Genomic DNA, 19,915 nt, shown 5'->3' with positions numbered 1-19,915 from the left:
CGACACCTGAGAGCCCCGGTGTGGGGAAGAGGTGGTGTCTGAGGGGCGGTGGGAGGAAGTTTCTGCTCCCCTCCTCCCTCCCATAGAAGGGCTGGGCTGAGGGGCCAAAGCTAGGCCTATGCTGCCCCCTGGTGCCTGAACTGATTTCCAGAACCAGCTCCTCCCCCTCCATCCCTTGCTACCCCGCAGGTCTGTGCAGGAGTGCACGTGTGTGTGGACCCAGCCAGGCAGCAGAGGGTTTGAACACAGCAAAATATAGCAGTTAAGAGACTGGACTGTGGATACAGGCTGCTTGGGTTCAAATCCTGCTAATGCTGCTAACCACACAACCCTGGGCAATTTACTCTGTGATTCATTCTCGTCATCTGTAAAATGGAGCAAGTAAGTCTTAACCCATAATGTGAGAATAAAATGCAGTAATACATCTGAAGGCTTAGAACACTGCCTGACACACAGTAACTGTCAGGCACTATTTTTATGGTTCATAATAAACCAGGTATGAGGAAAGGAGAAGGGTCTCCATCCGACATAGAACTCTCCAGATTTGGGGGTCATATTACTGCCAAAAGGATCCTATTGAGGGTGTATGTGCATATGTGTTTGCTATGTCTGCAGGACAGTGAATGGAAGAGAAGGGAGAGCAAGGGTGGAGGTGGCAGGCAGGGACTCTGTCCACTGGCTTGTCCAACAAGCCATGCTAGGATCAAGGTGTGTGCACATACGTGTTCACGGCACGCGTGCTTTGTATGTGCTCCCAGGTGCCCACTCTGCCTGCAGACACCCACAGACAGTAGGTGAAGCCAGGTTTCACCATCTAAGGGTGTCAGAGCTACAAGTCCCCAAAGACTTGGAGAGGAGGAGGGAAAAGAGTAAATGTGGTCTCTGACTTTGGCTCCTTTTAGGGGGTAGGAAGGCGAGGAGCAAGTACTGGTAGAAAAATAGTATTTATTACTCCCTCTCTAACTGATTATACCAATGGGAACACTGTGATGTAAGGGGAAAAATCAGAATTTAGAGGCAAATCTGGCTTGGGTCTGACTCCATTTAGGAGGTTCACAATCAGGTGTCAATCCCTCAAATGAGAATAATAGTTACACCTACTTCAACAGAATCTAGGCTAGGGTAAAGTGCCTAGAGTTTGAAATTTAAGGAGATACTCATCTTCAGATTGTACAATTGCAGGGTCTGTCAGACCTTCATTAATGACATCTGCACCTGCATGACTGTGAGGGTGACTGTATCACCCTCCCCTGGACCTTGCTATCCCATCGAGTGGTGGTAAAGATTGCACAAGAGAGGCTCACGCCTGTAATCCCAGCACTTTGGGAGGCTGAGGCAGGCAGATCACAAGGTCAGGAGATTGAGACCATCCTGGCCAACATGGTGAAACCCGTCTCTACTAAAAATACAAAAAATTAGTCAGGCGTGGTGGTGGGCACCTGTAATCCCAGCTACTCAGGAGGCTGAGGCAGGGAAATCACTTGAACCTGGAAGGCAGAGATTGTAGTGAGCCGAGATCAGGCCACTGCACTCCAGCCTGGTGACAGAACAAGACTCCGTCACACACACACACACACAAAAGATTGCACAAGAGAAAGCATAAGGAAAAAATAACTTTATGTCTGTGTACTGCCGGTTACAACCCAATAGTGAGTCACAAAATCAATTTGGTGACTGTAACAGTTTGCTAGGGCTGCTGTAACAAAGTACTACATATTGTATGACTTAAACAACAGAAATCTCTCAAGATGCTGGAGGCTAGAAGTCCAAGATCAAGGTTAACATGAGCAGGGTTGACTGATCCCTTCTCAGGGATGTGAAGGAAGGCTCTGTTCCAGGCCTCCCTTCTTGGCTTGTAGATGGCCATTTTCATGTTCACACAGTGTTCTCTTTGTATGCAAGTCACTCTCCAAGTTTCCCCTTTTTTCAAGGATACCAGTCATATTGCATTAGACCCCACCCTAATGGCCTCATTTTAACTTAATTACCTCTGTAAAGACCCTATAAGGGGGTCCTTCAAAATAAGGTCACATCCTGAGGTACTTGGGATTAGGACTTCAAGAGAATTTTTGAGGAACACAACTCAGCCCATAACAGCATCTTGACCAGGCACAATGGCTCACACCTGTAATCTCAATACTCTGGGAGGCTGAGGCAGGAGGATTGCTGGAGGCCAGGAGTTCGAGACCAGCCTGGGCAACATAGCAAGATCCCATCTCTACAAAAAAAATTTAAAACAAAACAAACAAACAAAAAATACAGTGTCTTGACCTTCACTCTTTAAAACTGAAGTAAAGGCCAGGTGCAGAGGCTCATGCCTGTAATCCTAGCACTTTAGGAGGCCGAGGTGGGTGGATCACCTGAGATTAGGAGTCTGAGACCAGCCTGGCCAACATGGTGAAGCCCTGTCTCTACTAAAAAATACAAAAAATTAGCCCGGCACAATGGCATGTGCCTGTAATCCCAGCTACCCGGGAGGCTGAGGCAGGAAAATCACTGGAACCCAGGAGGCAGAGGCTGTAGTGAGCTGAGATCACACCCCTGCACTCCAGCCTGGGCAACAGAGCGAGACTCCATCTCAAAAAATAAAAAATAAAAATAAAAAAGTGAATAAAATTAAAAAATAAAACTGAAGTAGAATAGAACAGTACAGAAAATATTAGAAGGCATCATGCGAAGTAAGGATAAGTATTGTTTAATTAAGCTTTTGTTTCAGCTTTATATATGTATCTGAATTCTTTTTTTTTATTTGAGATGGAGTCTCCCTCTGTCACCCAGGCTGGAGTACAGTGGCGGGATCTCGGCTCACTGCAACTTCTGCCTCCTGGGTTCAAGCAATTCTCCTGTCTCAGCTTCCCCAGTAGCTGGGACTACAGGCACACGCCACGACACCCAGCTAATTTTTGTATTTTTAGTAGAGACACCATATTGGTCAGGCTGCTCTCAAACTCTTGGCCTCAGGTGATGCACCCACCTCGGCCTCCCAAAGTGCTGGGATTACAGCCATGAGCCACCACTCCCAGCCCTATATGTATCTGAATTCTAAGTCATGATAAAACATACTTTTTAGTGCTGGTTGTGGGGGGAAAAAAAAAAAAGCACAGCCATGCATGGTGGCTCACGCCTGTAATCCCAGCACTTTGGGAGGCCAAGGTGGGCAGATCACCTGAGGTAAGGAGTTCGAGATCAGCTTGGCCAACATGGTGAAACCCCGTCTCTAAAAATACAAAAATTAGCCAGGTGTGGTGGCACTGCCCTGTAGTCCCAGCTACTTGGGAGGCTGAGGCACGAGAATTGCTTAAACCCAGGAGGTGGAGGTTACAGTGAGCCAGGATCACACCACTGCACTCCAGCGACAGAGTGAGGGTCTGTCTCAAAAATAATAATAATAATAATAGAAGCACAATTTGGATACTGGTGGCCACTACATATTCCTTTGTATTGCTTTTTAATTATTTTGTGGGTACATCTTTCTTCCTCAACAATAACACAAGTTCAAGGAGGGCAAGGACTCATATCATACTGTACACACTGCTGTGCAGCAGCTAGAAAAAACAACATGCATTCTTGCTGGTAAAGATACCAAGGCTTGCAATTAACTGAGTGTCTCCCATGTACTTGGTGCTGGGCTAAATGTTTTACACATACTCTCCTATGTAAGGACTAAACTGATTGATGGATTGATTGCTGGAGCTCAGCACATTTCACAGACAAGACAGTTCAAGAACACTGAATAGTGGACTGTGATTTGTGGAGGATGAGGGAAACGAGGAAGAGGTCACAAAAGAATTGTGGGAAGCTGCTGAGGACCCCTAGCCAGCTCTATTTCCCAGGCCTTCACTATTCTCCCCAAGTTTCCATCCATCTTCATACCAACTCATCATTTAATTAGGAAACACCTGTGCTCAAGGCCCCTCCCTTCTGCCTCTTCAGGCACTTGTTCCATTTATTATCGCCTTCATTCCCCAAATCTCCACCCTCCTGCTCTGTAGTTATGACAGCTCTATACTTCAGCATAAAGCATGTTCGAATCCTTCTCTCTCTCCTCTCTCTCTCTCTCTCATAGAACAGGGTCTCAATATGTTGTCCAGGCTCTCGAACTCCTGAACTCAAGTGATCCTCCTGCCTCGACCTCCCAAAGTTTTGGGATTACAGGCGCGAGCCACCGTGCCCAGCCTGAAATGAATCTTGAAGGGACATAAGAATTATTCAGGCAAAGAACAAGAAGAGCATTAAAGCAGGAAGAAGGTCTAGCATATGCAAAGGCATGGATACCTGTGGGAGCATGGTACCTTCTGGGAACGGGTAGTAGTGGGCAATGGGGAGCATTAGAAGATTTAGACAGATGAGTCATATGATAAGATTTAGTAGAGGGATCAGCCTAGCTGCAATGTGGAGGATGGATTTAAAAGATAAGTCCTGAAGCCAGGAGATCCATTCAGAAAGTTAATAACAACAGAGAGGGAGACAATACAGTTGAAGAGCAGAGGTGAAGCACTGTGGAATGGAGACTGGTTAGGAAGAAAAGTGAAGACACGAGGGGCCGGTGTCAAAGGAAAGAAAGGCAAGAAACTGGAAGTCTCAACAGACTTAAAGACCAGGCTTCCCGGGGGCAAGGGAAAGAAAGAGCTGTAAGGCTAGGATGTTGTGGTCAGAATCTAGGGAGTGAGATTTCAGTCCAGCTCTCCTGCAAGGGTGTGGTAAAGGTGGTGGCTATGAGAGTGAGTGGCTACAGCAACACAGAGGTAAGTCACTGGAGTCAAAGAGAACAAGGAACCAAGAGGCCAGGGTGTTGGCTGGACTACCTGCCTGAGCACTGAAACCATCTGGGTTTGTGGAAAACTTGAGGTGGACAGGAAGACAGTCAGCTGCTAAAGTCTTCACAGAAGGCCAGGTGTGGTGGCTCATGCCTGTAATCCCAGCAATCTGGGAGGCTGAGGTGGGCAGATTGCCTGAGACCAGGAGTTTGAGACCAGCCTGGGCAACATGGTGAAATGCTGTCTCTAGAAAAAATACAAAAATTAGCCTGGTGTGGTGGTTCGTGCCTGTAGTTCCAGCCACTGGGGAGGCTGAGGTGGGAGGATCCCTGAGTCCAGGATGTCAAGGCTGCAGTGAGCCATAATTGCACCACAGCACGCTAGCCTGGGCAACAGAGTGAGAGCCTGTCTCAAAAAAATAAAAATAAAATAAACAAAGCCTTCACGGAGTAAAGTGACCAGGACATCAGTGGATAACAGCAAAAATAATAACTAACACTTAGTGGGGCTTTATGTGTTACTTCAATTCTTACTCTAAAATTGAAGCGCTGTACTTTTTATCCTACAATAATACTATGAGCTAGAACTATGTGCCCAGTACAGTAGCTGCTAACCACTTGTGGCTATTTCAATTTTAAAATTCAATGCTTCTGACGTATCAGCCATATTTCAAATGTGCAATAGCTATGTATGACTTGTGTCTACTATATTAAAACAGACATGGGGCATTTCCATCATCACAGAAAATTCTATTGGATAGTGCTGATAACCCTCATTTTACAAATGAGGAAACTGTGGCATGGAAAACTCAGCAACTTGCTCAAGGCTAAGGTGAGAGAGCTGGGATTCAAATCCAGTTAGTTTGGCACCGGAAATGTTGCCCTTAAGCCCTATGTTGCACATCCCAATGGAAGGTGAAATAGCTGGCTCTTAAAGGAAGAGGAATTTGATATGACTACTGAGGCAAGCACTGGCAGTGCCTATTCAGCAGTCAAGCTTTTCTCCCTTGCTAGCAAAGTCTGGATTTCGCACAGGTGTCCCCCTCCTATGTATTCACGGGATGAATCTAATTGGCCTAGTCAATCACAGTATTTCTATTCCCTTGGCTAGTGACCCAATCCTGGCCAATAGGACTTAGGGGGCTTCTGGGAAAGGTTTTGTTCTTCTTCAGTGCCATGTTCACTTTTAGGATTGGAATAGCTGCAACCACGTTGCAACTGGGAGGGGAGATACCACCAATCAATGAGGATAAAGTATGAGTGTGAAGAAGTGGAAAACCCTTGATGAATCAACCAGCCCTGGACCTGCTATAAAACTCCTCATTGTTGAGCCTGCTTTAATTGGGTCTTCCATTGCTTGCTGCTAAATGCAACCCTAACTAAGACCATGGTGAAGCCATATGGCCATAGGAAATGGAGACTCCAGGGTGGGCTGCCTGCCCGTCCTCCCACTACCACCCGCCCTATACACTTGAGAAAATAAGTGATACCTCATTAAAGGAAGAATGTTCTCAAGGAACGATCAGGTTCCAGGCAAGCCAAGAGGGGTCAGGATAATGTGAGCCAGGGGTGGCTCCAGGCTTCAAGAAAGGAGAGGGGTAGAGACCAGTATAACAGTGTTAGGAAGAGGAAGGACTGGACTTAGTGGAGAAGGATGGATGCCAATCAAGGCCTGCCAAGGATGACAGGATGTGAGCAATGGTGGAGTCAGCTGATCTCAAGGCTTCAAACGGAGCCCTCAGGCTGTCACAGGCGTACTGTAGCCAACGGACCTTTACTTCACAGAAGGACAAGTTAGCCATCCTGGTGAGTGGGCAAAGTCAAGCAGCTCTGGATGGAGTCAGCTGTGGTCAGGATTGTGCCTCTGCAAGGAAATCTCAGCTCTCTTACTACTGTCTTACCTCTCTCCCTTCCCCTGTGCAGCCAAGCATCTTGGGAAAGTTATTCATATTCAGTCTTCTCTTCCCTACTTCCTCATTACACTGCCGGCTGGCTGCTGCCCCCACCAGTCATGAAACTGTCCTGGCCCATGTCACATACACCCTCCTAAGGGCCTTGAATGATGGCACATTCCTGTCTTTCTCTTGCTGGGCCTTTCGGCAGTACTCAACACTGTTAGCCATTCTTGAGTAAGTTCTCCCCCAACTACTTTTCATGATTCCTTTCTCGGTCTTCGACCTACCTCTCTGCGTCCTCCCTCTCAGTCTCCTGTCTTCACGGGATACTCTTTCTGTGTGATCTCATCCACATCTGAGGCTCCACAGCCTGGGCAAGGCTATGTAGTATGGTGATTAAAACCTTGGCTGCTGGCAGACCACCTGTGTTCAAATCTCTGCCCTACCAGGTGGTTGCTTTGTAACACCCAAACTTCTATCAAGATGTGGATCATTACCCTCACCCCAACCCACAGGGGAAGCCACTGTTCTGATTTTTTTTTAAGTCGAGTAATATAGAATGTACTTTTATGTCTGGCTTATTTTACGCAACATGTTTTGAGGTTCATCCATGTTGCTGCATGTATCCATAGTTCTTTCATTTTTCTTGCTGAGTAGTGTCCCATGGTGGATCTATACCACAGTTTGTTTATCCTTTTTCAAATGAAGGATACCTGAGCTATAGCCAGCTTTTGGCTACTGTGAAGAAAACTGCTATGAATATTCTGTGTTCAAGTCTGTGTGTGAACATATGCTTTCATTTCTCTTGGATAAATAACTAGGAATAGAATTGCTGAGTCATAGGGTAGGTGTATGTGTAGTTTTATAAGAAACTGCTACATATTGTTCCAAATTGATAGAACATTTTACATTCCCACTAATGATGTATGAGAGTTCCAGTTGCTCTGTATTCCCACTAACATTTGGTATCATCAGTTTTTTAAAGTTTAATCATTTTGGTGAGTATTGAGAGATATCATACTGTGGATATAATTTGCATTTTTTTTTTTTGAGATGGAATCTCGCTCTGTCGCCCAGGCTGGAGTGCAGTGGCACGATCTCGGCTCACCACAAGCTCCGCCTCCTGGGTTCATGCCATTCTCCTGCCTCAGCCTCCTGAGTAGCTGGGACCACAGGTGCCCACCACCACACCCAGCTAATTTTTTGTATTTTTAGTAGAGAGGGGGTTTCACTGTGTTAGCCAGGATGGTCTCAATCTCTTGACCTTATGATCCTCCTGCCTCATCCTCCCAAAGTGCTGGGATTACAGGTGTGAGCCACTGGGCCCGGCCTATAATCAATCTTGAATTAATTTTTCATATGGTGTGAGGTAGGGGTCAAGGTTCATTTATTTCTCCCATATAGATATGAGTTATTCCAGAACTATTTATTGAACAGACATTCCTTTCTCCACTGGCTGGCTTTGACATCTTTGCCAAAATCAAATGACTTTTACAGTGGGATCAGCCAGTTGGTGCAATAGGAAGTCGCGCCTCTCATCCCCTCACAGAAACACAGATTTAACAATTTACTGATCAAAATACCTTTATGAGAAGCACAGAATCTGGTTGAGAAGTGTGGTATCCCAGACAAGTAGAGAGCTGAGAAAAGCTGCACTGAGATGGATCCTGCATTCCTGGGTCTGGGAGTGGGCCTTTCCCAGAGATACCATCCTCCAGCAGTAAGAGACCTCCAATAGTCTGGTCTCAGACAGGTTCCAGCTACGAGTAAAATCCCAGATCAATGGTGAAAAGCAGTTTAAGAATGGATGCTGAAGCCAGGCATGGTGGCATGTTTCTGTAGTCCCAGCTACTCGGGAATTTGACAGGGGAGAATAGTTTAAGCCCAGGAGGTTGAGGCTGCAGTGAGCTATGATCATACCACTGCACTCCAGACTGGGCAACAGAGCAAAACTCTGTCTCAAAAAGAAAAACGAAGGCTGTGCCTAGTCAACATTGAAGCAAGAATGCAGAAGTTGCGCAGGGTGAGATAGGAATGAGCAGGGTGGAGGGGTGGTAAACACGAAGGAATTGCAATAAGAAATCAAACAACTATCTGATTTTTTTAATTATGTTGAGATATTTGGGGAAAATGATAGATGCGTAGAAAACTAATCAAATGAAAAATAATAATTCCAAGATAAAAGTGTATAAAAGTAACATTATAAAATAATAAATGCATATAGAATTTTTATTGAAAAAAATCAAATGATTGTGAGTCTATTTCTGGTTCTCTATTCTGCTCCATGGATCTGTTTGTCAATTCTCATGCTAGCACCACATAGTCTTGATTATTGTCACTTAAAAGTCTTGAAATCAAGTAGCATAAATCCTCCAGCATTGATACATTTATTTTTCTTTTTGAGACAGGGTTGCACTCTGTCACCCAGGCTGGAGTGCAGTGGCATGATCATTGTTCACTGCAGCCTCAACCTCCTGAGCCCAAGCAATCCTACCACCTTAATCTCCCGAGTAGCTGGGCCTACAGATGCATGCCACCACAGCACTGAGATTTTTTAAAACTCTCCAGGTGATTCTAATGTGAGCCGAATTTTCTAGACTCAGATTTCTCTGTCACTATCTTCAGGCCTATACAGTTAACTGGTTAGTATACTAGATCCTACTTCTTTATTGTTTCTGAATCCTCTTCCTCTCCAGCTCCATCGCTCATGCATTAAGGACTTCACCAATTTCTCAACCGGCTCTACACTACTTCTAGAAAAAAAATTCTAAGTCCTTACTGTGGCTAAAATCATGCTTTGTGATTAGGCTTTCTGATACTTCATCCATCACCCTCCCCTCAAAGTACCTTAAACTTCAGCTATCATACCATATTTGATGTTCTTCACATGTTTTAAACTTCTCATGCCTCCAATGCCTTTGCCTGCCATCCAGCCTAAAACACCCTTTTCTTTTGTTATTGGTTGTCATTTTCTTCCTCTCACTCAACATTTAGCCTGGCATCATCTGCTGCTCTCTGTCTTGACCACCTTGTCTGGAAGAGGTATCCTTCCCGTGTTCCCATGCCCTTCTGCTCATGCCTTCATCACGGGTGTTAAGGAACTGGAACTGACTGTGTTGTCATTGTCTGTCACTTGTTGAGCACCCAGCTAACCTGTAAGCTTCTTGAAGGCTGAGACTGTGTGTTTCCGTCTCTTATCCCTAGTGCCTAGCAATGTACTTGCTTATACGAGGTACCTAATATTTTTATTAAGTGAATGAAATCTGGGCTTGGATCTGCACCATTATTTGGGACAGATTCCTTAATCTCTCAGAACATTCTATTTTCTTATACACACTGGAAATAACACCCATGACAAAAGGTAGACTTAAGTGAGCTGATACTGTAAATAAAGTCCACTGCGTGGGCCTGGGACATGGTAAGCGCTCAGTAAATACTGGTCCTTTTCCCTCTCTCCGCCTGCCATCAGACGTTTCCGGGATACCCTTCCTACGCACACTTCCTTAACTGACCACTAGGTGGTGCTAGCCTCTGGCTTGACATTCAGTTCCAGAGCTACCCAATTAACGCCCCAGCCCAGGCCCTGTTATACTCAGAAAAGGGGGGTATTTTGTAATTTGCTGAGCGACCCGAAAAAGGAGATACCCTTTCCCCACACTAGCTTCTTTGCCCTCGTCACCATTCCAGGTATCAATCATGAATTGCAGAGAATTCCTCCATGATTCCCTACTATTATGGTTATAATCTCAACCCAAGGATTTGAAGATGCCTCTTAAGAACAGATGTGAGGAGGAAGAGAAGGCGCTGAGGCAGAGAGGATTAAACAATGAATGCTATGGGAGAAATAGAGGGAAGAAGATGCTTGAAGTCACATCCTGTTCCAGGAAAGGCAACTCTAGTCCTAACATTCCTTTCACCAATCAAGAGCCTCTCACGCTGGGTGGAAACAAAGAAGAAAAAGACATGGTCCCTGCCCTCAAGGAGTATATAGTCTAGTGGTGGATACAGAGCCCACAAAATAAAGTGCTAAACTCTGGATACTGAAGCTATCCTGAATACAAGTTTGGAACAGGAGAGATAGGCAGAGCAAGAATAACAGGAGGGCTTTTCTGAGGAGGATAGAGGAGCAGGGGAACAGTATAATTAATGGCTCAGGTAGAAATATGCATTCTCAGCAGGGCAAAGTGGCTCACACCTGTAATCACAGCACTTTGGGAGGCCAAGGTGGGTGGATTACCTGAGGTCAGGAGTTTAAGACCAGCCTGGCCAACATGGAGAAATCCCATCTCTACTAAAAATACAAAAATGAGCCAGGCATGGTGATGGGTGCCTGTAATCTCAACTACTCGGGAGGCTGAGGCAGGAGAATCACTTGAACCTGGGAGGCGGAGGTTGCAGTGAGCTGAAATCATGCCACTGCACTCCAGCCTGGGCAACAAGAGTGCAACTCCATCTCAAAAAAAAAAAAAAAAAAAAAAAAAGAAAGACATAAATATGCATTCTCTCACCTTACAGACATGCCCTTAGCAGTTCACCTGCTGGAAATAACCCAAGTGCCCAACAATCCCAACAAACTGTGGAACATCCAAGCAAGGAGATTCCAAGTAGCCAAGATCAAAGGGTGAGCTAAATGCGTTCAATGTGGAAAGGGATCAAGCTAAGTTAATTGAAAAAAAGGCAAGTTACAACAGTATATATCATATGAGTTTCTTTGTAGTTTTAAAGGATATTCACTTATATTTGTACGTTACTGTTTTATTCATTTATTTATTTATTTGAGACAGGGTCTCCCTCTGTTGCTCAGGCTGGAGTGCGGTGGCACGATCTCGGCTCACCACAACCTCCTGGGTTCAAGCGATTTTCGTGCCTCAGCCTCCCCAGTGGCTGGGATTACAGGTATGCGTCACGATACCTGGCTTATTTTTGTATTTTTAGTAGAGATGGGGTTCTGCCATGTTGGCCAGTCTGGTCTCGAACTCCTGAAAAGTGATCCACCCGCCTTGGCCTCCCAAAGTGTTGGGATTACAGGCGTGAGCCACCACGCCTGGCCTGTATGTTACTGTTTTAAAAACTCTCCTGGCCGGGCACAGTGGCTCACACCTGTAATCCCAGCACTTTGGGAGGCTGAGGCCAGATCACGTGGTCAGAAGTTCGAGACCAGCCTGGCCAACATCGTGAAACCCCAGCTCTACCAAAAATACAAAAAAAAATTAGCTGGGTATAGAGGCATGTGTCTGCAATCCCAGCTACTTGGGAGGTCAAGGCAGGAGAATCGCTGAACCCAGGAAGCAGAGGTTGTAGTGAGCCAAGATTAGGCCACTGCACTCCAACCTGGGCAGCGGGGGGAACCTCTGCTGGAAGGGGAGACCTGAAGAACTGTTGGTAGAAGCTACTCTGAGGGTGCAGCAGAAAAATGGGGGGGGGGTGGAGAGCATCAAGTTTCCTTTCACTTTGTACCTTCCTGTACTTTTTTTAACCACTAGGTATTACCTTTTCTTTCCTTTTTTTTTTTTTTTTTTAACAATATAAAGTTAATAAAAATACACATTCACATTCAGGAGATAGCAGGGGATGGGAGGTTGCAAGTGAGAAGTGCATGCCGGCCAGGTTTTGGAAAGCCATGACTGAAGGGGAGTTCACATTTGACTCTGGTCTATAGACACCCACTAGAGGTTCCCCAGCAAGGAAGAGACACAGGGAAAGCAGTTTTTGGAAGATTCACCTGACAGATGGGTAGGGGGAGGGAGGAAAGCCCCTTCAAGCCCTCTCAGGCTACATGTGGTTGCTCCAGATACCGTTTTCCTTTCAAAGCTGTCAAGCTGTCTAAAGTCTGTTTCAACCTGATTTCACTTGGATCCCAATACTGGGAGGGGCCCTGGGAGGAACCTCGTAGGCATTTGGTGAGTCCCCATAGTGCGTCTCACACTGTATTGGGCCATAGGAGCTGGATAAAAGGAGAAATAAGACCCCATTCCTGCCTGGAGCAACTCTCTGGCAGTGGAAATGGAGGAAATCTGAGATATATTTCAGAGGAAAAAAATGACAAGCCTGGAGCACAGGCTGTCAAGATTGGATATAGGAAGGAAAGGACCCCTTGGCTTGCCAAAAAGTCTGAGGTTTCTAGCCCGGGAGACTAAAGGCAGGTGGCCACCGCGCTCAGCAAAGCCGGCTGGAAGAAGCTAAAGGTTGAGCTCACTGTCATTAGGAGGCAAGTCCTTGGTGTTGCTCCTGTTTCTGCCAAGGACAGACTGGAGTGGGGACTTCTCTGTAACTAGTACGTAAAAGGGGGAACCGTCCCTCCTCTCCAGCGTCAATTTTTGGCAGCCGACGTCGTCTGCCCGGCTCCTTGAACTCTGACATGCAGACACCCAGAAAGTCAGACACTAAGGGAACAGCCATAAAACGCCGCCCAGAAGGGGGCACTGGCCAGAAGCACGTTCACTGGCCCCTGGGAACCGCCTGGCGCCTGCCTTCTGCAAAGTATCATTCCCGTGTGGGCTGAGCCTGGGGACAAAGGTCTGGCACTCAGCAGACACCTCCTTGGAACCCGAGGCCTGGAAACGAAGGTCCAGAGTCCCTCATCTTATTCCAAATCCTGGCGCTCGGAATCTAAAACCCTAACTTGATGGCAAGCCAGTCAGAAGGTATTTAAAAAAAAAACAAACAACAAAAAAAAAAAACAGAAAAATAAATGAGCCCCGACTTCTTGGGCGAAAGGGGGTGGCCCTTCCTCAACCCCACCCGCTGGTGACTCACCTCCCTCCAAACCAGAGCCTGCCCCTCCCGCGCCCAGGGCTGGGCGAGCAGGGCGGGTACTAAGGTGGGCTCCATCCCCGAGCTCCACGCGGGCGGACAAGCTCCGGCGTGTCCCCGCGGGTGTCCCTGTTTACTCCGAGCCCGGGAGCGAGGTGGGGGCGGGTCCTCTCGGTCCCTCCCCCACCCCGCCTCCTCCTTCGCAGGCCCCAATCCCGGTCCGGTCTTCCAAAGTCTCCAAATCAAAGCTCAGCCTTTCCCTGCACCTTCCCTGCGGACTGGCGGCCCCTGTCCCCACCCCAGGCAGAGGAGGCACCTTCAGGGTTCCCCTAGAAAATCGAGCCTCGGCCCAGACCACCGAGTCCCGGACGCCCCCGGAGGGAGCCTGAAATCCTAGAGTATGACACTGAGTTTCAAAGGGGAGCAGCTCAGCTCTCCGCCCACTGCCCAATCCCACCCTCGGCCCCTTCTGCTCTCTGGAGCACCAGGGAGGAGGGCCCAGCCAGGGGAGAGGGCGCCCCAGGCCCCAAACTAGCTAGCCAGTCCCCGGGACCCTCACTCTTGGACCGCTTTCCAGAACTCCGAACCCTGTCGCGGGTCCGCGTCCCCCTCCCCCGGGCAGCGCGTCAAATCGGCGCATGCGCACTCACTGGATTGCCGCGTAGCTCTTTCTCCCCCCCACCAACCTTCTTTCTTTCCCCGCCCCTTCCCTCCCTCCCTCCTCTACCCGTCCCCTCCCTCTCCCCCATCAGCACCCCCCCTCGGCACTTCAGTCCGGGGAACAGCGGTGCGAGCTCCAGGCCCATGCACTGAGGAGGCGGAAACGAGGGGAGCCCCCAGAGCTCCATCAAGCCCCCTCCAAAGGCTCCCCTACCTGGTCCACGCCCCCCACCCCCCCTCCCCGCCTCCTCCCAATTGTGCATTTTTGCAGCCGGAGGCGGCTCCGAGATGGGGCTGTGAGCTTCGCCAGGGGAGGGGGAAAGAGCAGCGAGGAGTGAAGCGGGGGGGGGTGGGGTGAAGGGTTTGGATTTGGGGGCAGGGGGCGCACCCCCGTCAGCAGGCCCTCCCCAAGGGGCTCGGAACTCTACCTCTTCACCCACGCCCCTGGTGCGCTTTGCCGAAGGAAAGAATAAGAACAGAGAAGGAGGGGGAAAGGAGGAAAAGGGGGACCCCCCAACTGGGGGGGTGAAGGAGAGAAGTAGCAGGACCAGAGGGGAAGGGGCTGCTGCTTGCATCAGCCCACACCATGCTGACCCCGCCGTTGCTCCTGCTGCTGCCCCTGCTCTCAGCTCTGGTCGCGGCCGCTATCGACGGTGAGTGAGATTCCGCGTCCCCCTTGGACCCCTGGGGGCACCCTCTCCCCAGCCCCCACTCCTGCATACGGATGGGGAAGGGAGACGCGGGAGGGGGTGCCTTTTGTTATCCCAGTCCAGCTGACACAGCAGCGGCCCGACTGGGGGCGGGGATGGGGGTCCGATTTGGGGGATGGGGGCCCTGGGCAAATGATGCTTCCGGGGCCCCCCAGCACAAACAAAGACCAGAGGCCTGGGTAGAGAGAAGAGGGCTCCCCATTTTTCTGATCCTGGGGAGGAGAGGCCTTCTTTTCCTATCTCTGTTCGGGGAGGGCCTCTGCCTCCCCTACATCCTCCAACCCCCCAGCCCCCATCTGAATTGTGAAGGAATCCGGATTTGCAATGTTCGGCTGCAAAAGGGGGTGGGGGTGGGGGGGTGGCTTTTTGCACTGGCCTCTGTAGCTCGAAGGGGGAGCCAGGCCAGGGGTACCCTGCCGGGTAGAGGGCAGGGAGGCCCGGGAAGGCTGTGGGTGGGGAGAGGGAGGGCCCCCTGCTTGGGCGTGGAATCGACCCCAGAGCCCCGGCTGGAGGCCTGGGTGTTGAAGAGGGCTCTTCCCCCTATCAGGGCCTCTGTCAGTAGCCTGGGGTAGGGCTGTGTTGGGGGGCAGAGAGGGGGAGCTCGCCATACTATGTGACTTTGAATTTTCCTTCTTAATTCCTGGGAGCTTTGAGATGAAAAAACGTCAGATGTCATCACTGGGGAAGGGGACTGGAGAATGGCCTGGAATGCTGGGGTAGGAGGGTGGGGGAGGCTGCCTTCTCCCTGACTTCTGGCTTCATCACAGTTTGGATTAGAAGGAGAGTTGGAGGCTGGATGGGGATTATGGCTGTTCCCCCCACACTCCTTTAGTAAATGTGTTTATTCCCTGCACCACCCCCCCAAGCCCAAAATCCCATACACACACACTTTGTATATTGCAGAGTTAGGCTTAGGCTAGAACTGCATCCTTTTGGGGAAATGGGGTGCCTCTCTTCCCTTTTTTTGTCAGCTGTTTTTTTCTCCTACTTGTGAGTCACTGGTTCAAGTCTTGCCCAAGCTTTAAGCATTAAGCTGGGGTCATGGGGTTGGGCTGGGCTAGGTCCCTGATTTGAGAAGGGGTGGGATCTCATCCCTTCCTGTCATCTTAGCCCTGTCATCCAAAGACAAAACTGGGCCCGATACCATCATACACCCCCTCCTCTGTCTCGCCAGACTGGGATTGGGAAAGTTTTTCTCTGAAACCAGATTATCTCCCTCCCTCTCCCTAACTTGCTTCCACTGGGGGAGGAGACTTACAGGGTCAGGAAGCAGCTGTGTCCCCAAAAAACATAGTTAGTGGCCCTCAGTTGTGCCATCTTGGGGACTGTCTACCCCCCACCCCCACCCCACCAATTACCTGCCCCGGAGGAGGAGAGGGGCTTTTCCTGAATATCCTCCAGATGCCGCACAGCCAGCCCCTGCCCATAACTCCTGTCATTATCATGTGTTTTTCTCTTGTTCTCAGCCCTGTGAGGTGAGAAGGGAAATCGAGGCAGGGAGATTGGGGTTGCAGCCGCTTCTGGGAGGAATAGAAGAAAATGTTGAGAGAGAGAGAGACCCGTCAGGAGCCCCATGAAGGAGGGTGGCTAGAGTTAGGCAGAAGCAAGAGGGTTTCTGTGGAGAGCAGGGAAGGTCAGGAAGGGACCCCAGATAGCATCACTCCCAGGGCCCTAAGGGAGTTCTATTTGCCACACCAAGTTAGTGGAAGAGAGAGACTGGACATGTTCTCCTTAACTATCTCCCTACCCTTTCTTAAAATGTTCACCCACGCCCCCTCTGTATCTCCAGCTCAGATCAAACTATCCAAAGCCCCAGGAGAGGACCCCTCCCCAAACACACACCAATATTTCTGCCTTGGGAGTAGGAATATAAATAATCAGCTCCACTCAACTCTTGGGTACAGGGTGGTGAGAAAGGGGAATTGCATAGAAATGTTAAGTTCAACTGTCCAGAGGCAGCCTAGGAGATCCCTTATCCCTAACCCCTGCCCTCTTGCCTCAGGGTCCATCAACACTGAACTTTCTTGTTTACTTTCCAGAGAATGGAAATGACCCAGCTCACCTGACTTAGTATGTAACCTTCCTCCTGCTATCACAGCCTTGCTGCTTTCTCTCCAGGGCAGCAATCCTAGGGGCTTTCCCACCTCTTCTGCTTTCTCTTCTATGCCCGAAACTGCCTCTGGGGTCCCCTGCCCTTTGGGGAGTAACGTCACTCCCCACTAGTGACAAAATTGAGCGTACTTGCTGCTGGAGAGGTTGCAGAAAGTTGGGGTGGAGAATGGGACTATTGAGGGCCCTGCTGAGATTGGGGAATATTTTCTAGTGGGGAGGGCACCCCCAGACAGATACAGCTCCCAGAATAAGGCTGACTTCCTCCCTCCCTTTTTCCTGACCTTCCTCCACACACCCCCTTGAGCCGGCATATTACCAGTTACTAGAGTAGGTATAGTGGAAGTGAGTTATGAAGCTGGGGTGTTAGCGTCCTAGATCCCTGAGAGAAAGTTCCAAACTCCTTTCTGCCTGATCAGACTCACATCCTAAACGCCTCCCTTTGCCTCGCTGTCTTTTAAAGCAAGAATGTGTAAGAAATTCATTTTGGGGTTGGAGGGATATTTTGATGTTTAGGGCTGCTTCACTGGACATCTTTTTCTTCTGATCTTGTTATCTCTCCTCTCTTCATTTTCTCAACCACCCTTCCATCACTGAGCCTCCCAAAGGATGACAGCCCAGGTCCTGGCCAGAGTCAGTTCTGTCCAGATGCCCCCCTTCTTCAAAACCCCTTCCTTACCTTTTGGGAAGCTCTTCCTTACTCAAGTCTAACTCTCTTTCCTCCTGCTACAGTGTGAGCCCTTGCACATCAGAACCCCCAAGCCTCGGTTTATTCCCTCCCAGTACTCTCTTCTCAGGGTCCTCCTCACTCCTCAGACTCTTCACCTTTCAGGTCCTCCAGCTCTGGGTGTGGGCTCATTGCTCTTGGGGCATCTGGGTGCAGCTGAATGGTACTGCAGGAAGGCCCCTGACTTGGTAGTGCTGGATATGAGCGGTGGAGAACCTGCCTCCCTCTTCTGTCCCAGATTTCAGCCTGGTTAGCAGGATCTTGCATTGTTTGGAGAAGGAAGCAGTTGGCTTTGGAGTGTTTCCGGTGCAATGGCCTCAGGCACCAATATAAACCCTCCCTGGGAAAGAGGTGAGGGGTGTATGTGGAGAGTTGTCCCTCTTGCTCCCCCAGGGGAGACGAAAGCCTCTCCCCCCCAGGCCTTAGCTTCCCTGGCTGAAGAGCTCCATTTTCCTTCCTCCTTTCTACCCTCCTGACTTCAGTGGTGGTAGTGGTCCCTATTCTGGGTCTCCCTTGAGTCAGGCACTGCCTAGGGCTGAGACTCTGTCTCCCCAAGCTAGGGCAGATCTTGCTCCCACCCTACTCTAGGCTCAGCGGGGTAGTCATTCTCTGGGTTCATCCCAGGACAACTGTGTCATCGCCTTGGCAATCTCTGGACTGAGCCCCCTTCCTGGCTTTTCTGGCTGTCTGTCTTTCTGTCTGTCTGTCATTAGTGTGCGCTGTCTTGGCTTTTTAGAACTTCTCTGTCTCTCACCCTCTCGGTTCATCTCTTACTGCCGAACCTTTGTGACATTCTCTGCCCTGCTTTCTGCGTCTCTGTCACTTGTCTTATTTTTCTCTGCCTGTCTCCATTTACCCCCATCCAGGCCTCTTGGTATCCCAAAAGCTTCTTGGGAGCAAGAGTCTCTCTGGGCTTTCCCACTCACCCCCTAGCTCCCTTCCCTCCGTTTTGGCTATTTTTCCCCCTTCCTGGCCAAACCCAGTGTCCAGTTCAGCACCAAAAGTTTCCTCTCCACTTTCCTCCGACTTCCTGTTTCTTCTTCCTCCTCCACTAATTTGGGGAATGCGTTTTGGAGAGAATGTTTCTGGAAGAAAGGAACTTGATACCCTTTGTGGACTAAGAGGGAGAAAGGAGGTATTTCAGAAGGAAGGAGGGAGGTTAGACTTCTGGCAGAACTTCCTCCTGACCAGGAGCCTAAGAACTAGAGAAAGATGTAAGGAGTGAGTCAAGAGCTTGGAGCTTTTACTCTGGTTAGCATAAGCCGTGTGTGTGGCTGGGGTCGGGGGAGAAGGAGGGGAGGCTTAGAAATGCCTAGTGAGTGATATGGTGACCTCTGGAGGCCTTCTGGGGGTCTGGCTTTTATTTGTGGGGAAAGGAAAAGCTGGTGGGGGAGGTCACGGGTCAGGCTAATGTCCTGCTGCGTCAATATTGACTCAGAATGGAAACGGAGACCCTTCCCCTCCCCTGGCTGTCCAAGCCACCCTGTCTGTCTGTCTGTCCAGGCCGCAAAGCAGAGGCCCAGACTCAGGAATGACAAAAATGTGTCTGAGCCTCAGGAAGGAGCCACCGGGCAACACCCAAAATACATAAAATTCAGTGAAAACCTCTCGGTTTGGGTTTGGGAGGCCCTTGCTGCCCCACCCCCATAAGGTTGAAAATTCAGATTCTTGCAGGCTCTGTCCCCGCCGCCCCCGCCCCCCCACACCTTGAGCATCCTCCTCCCACTCTGTTCCCTTAGCTATATCATGCGGTTCCCTTTAGAAAACCCCCCTCTCACCTATCTCAGAGGGGAGCCTATCTCTCCTTCTGCTGTGTCCACTCTTAAAAAGGGCCCCAAGGGTCCCTGTCATGCTTTTGCAGTCCCTGAGTCTCCTTGTCTTTTAAGAAGCACCTCTAAGGTCTTAGCTCTCTTCCTTGCTCTCGCTCCCTCAAGGGGTATCAAAGGATGGGTTCCCCCCCTCTGGAGAAGACTCCTTCAGGGTTGGACTTCGCTGTCACCCTCTCTGGCCAGGCATTCTCACCCCACTTCCCCACCCCCGAGGTCCCAGAATGGGACACAGGATGACAGCCAAGGCTCAAGCAGGGCAGTGGGGTCTGTGTTGTGTCTGGACACACACCCAACTCTACACCTCCTGCCCTGGCTCCAGCTTGGTGGCCCTGGGGGCCGTGGCTGGGCTGGGTGCCTGGGTTTGGGGGGGTGGGGCAGGGTGTTGGCCAAGTTAGCATGGCAGTCACATTCATCTTCAGGCAAAGCCGAGAACAGACGGCCCCTGTGTCCTGGTGTTCTTCCTCCAAACTCGCTCT

The 19,915-nt window shown here is 49.5% G+C and overlaps 1 protein-coding gene across 2 annotated transcripts in view; it reads left to right on the top strand.

The window, feature by feature from the left end:
• Positions 1–14,170: 14,170 nt before the first annotated feature.
• Positions 14,171–19,915, top strand: part of LRP1 (LDL receptor related protein 1) — an 84,876-nt gene continuing 79,131 nt past the window's right edge. The window contains exon 1 of one of the 2 annotated variants that reach the window (XM_030822396.1): positions 14,171–14,717. In XM_030822396.1, the coding sequence (XP_030678256.1) occupies positions 14,651–14,717 (67 nt within the window). In that variant the 5' untranslated portion in view covers positions 14,171–14,650. The remainder of the gene's footprint in view (positions 14,718–19,915) is intronic. The other variant, XR_004032282.1, reaches the window with a different exon arrangement.

This window comes from Nomascus leucogenys, chromosome 11 (assembly GCF_006542625.1).
Source record: "Nomascus leucogenys isolate Asia chromosome 11, Asia_NLE_v1, whole genome shotgun sequence".
NCBI lineage: Eukaryota > Metazoa > Chordata > Mammalia > Primates > Hylobatidae > Nomascus > Nomascus leucogenys.
The sequence above is the reverse complement of the archived record's forward strand: the minus strand, read 5'-3'. Positions and strand labels throughout refer to the sequence as shown.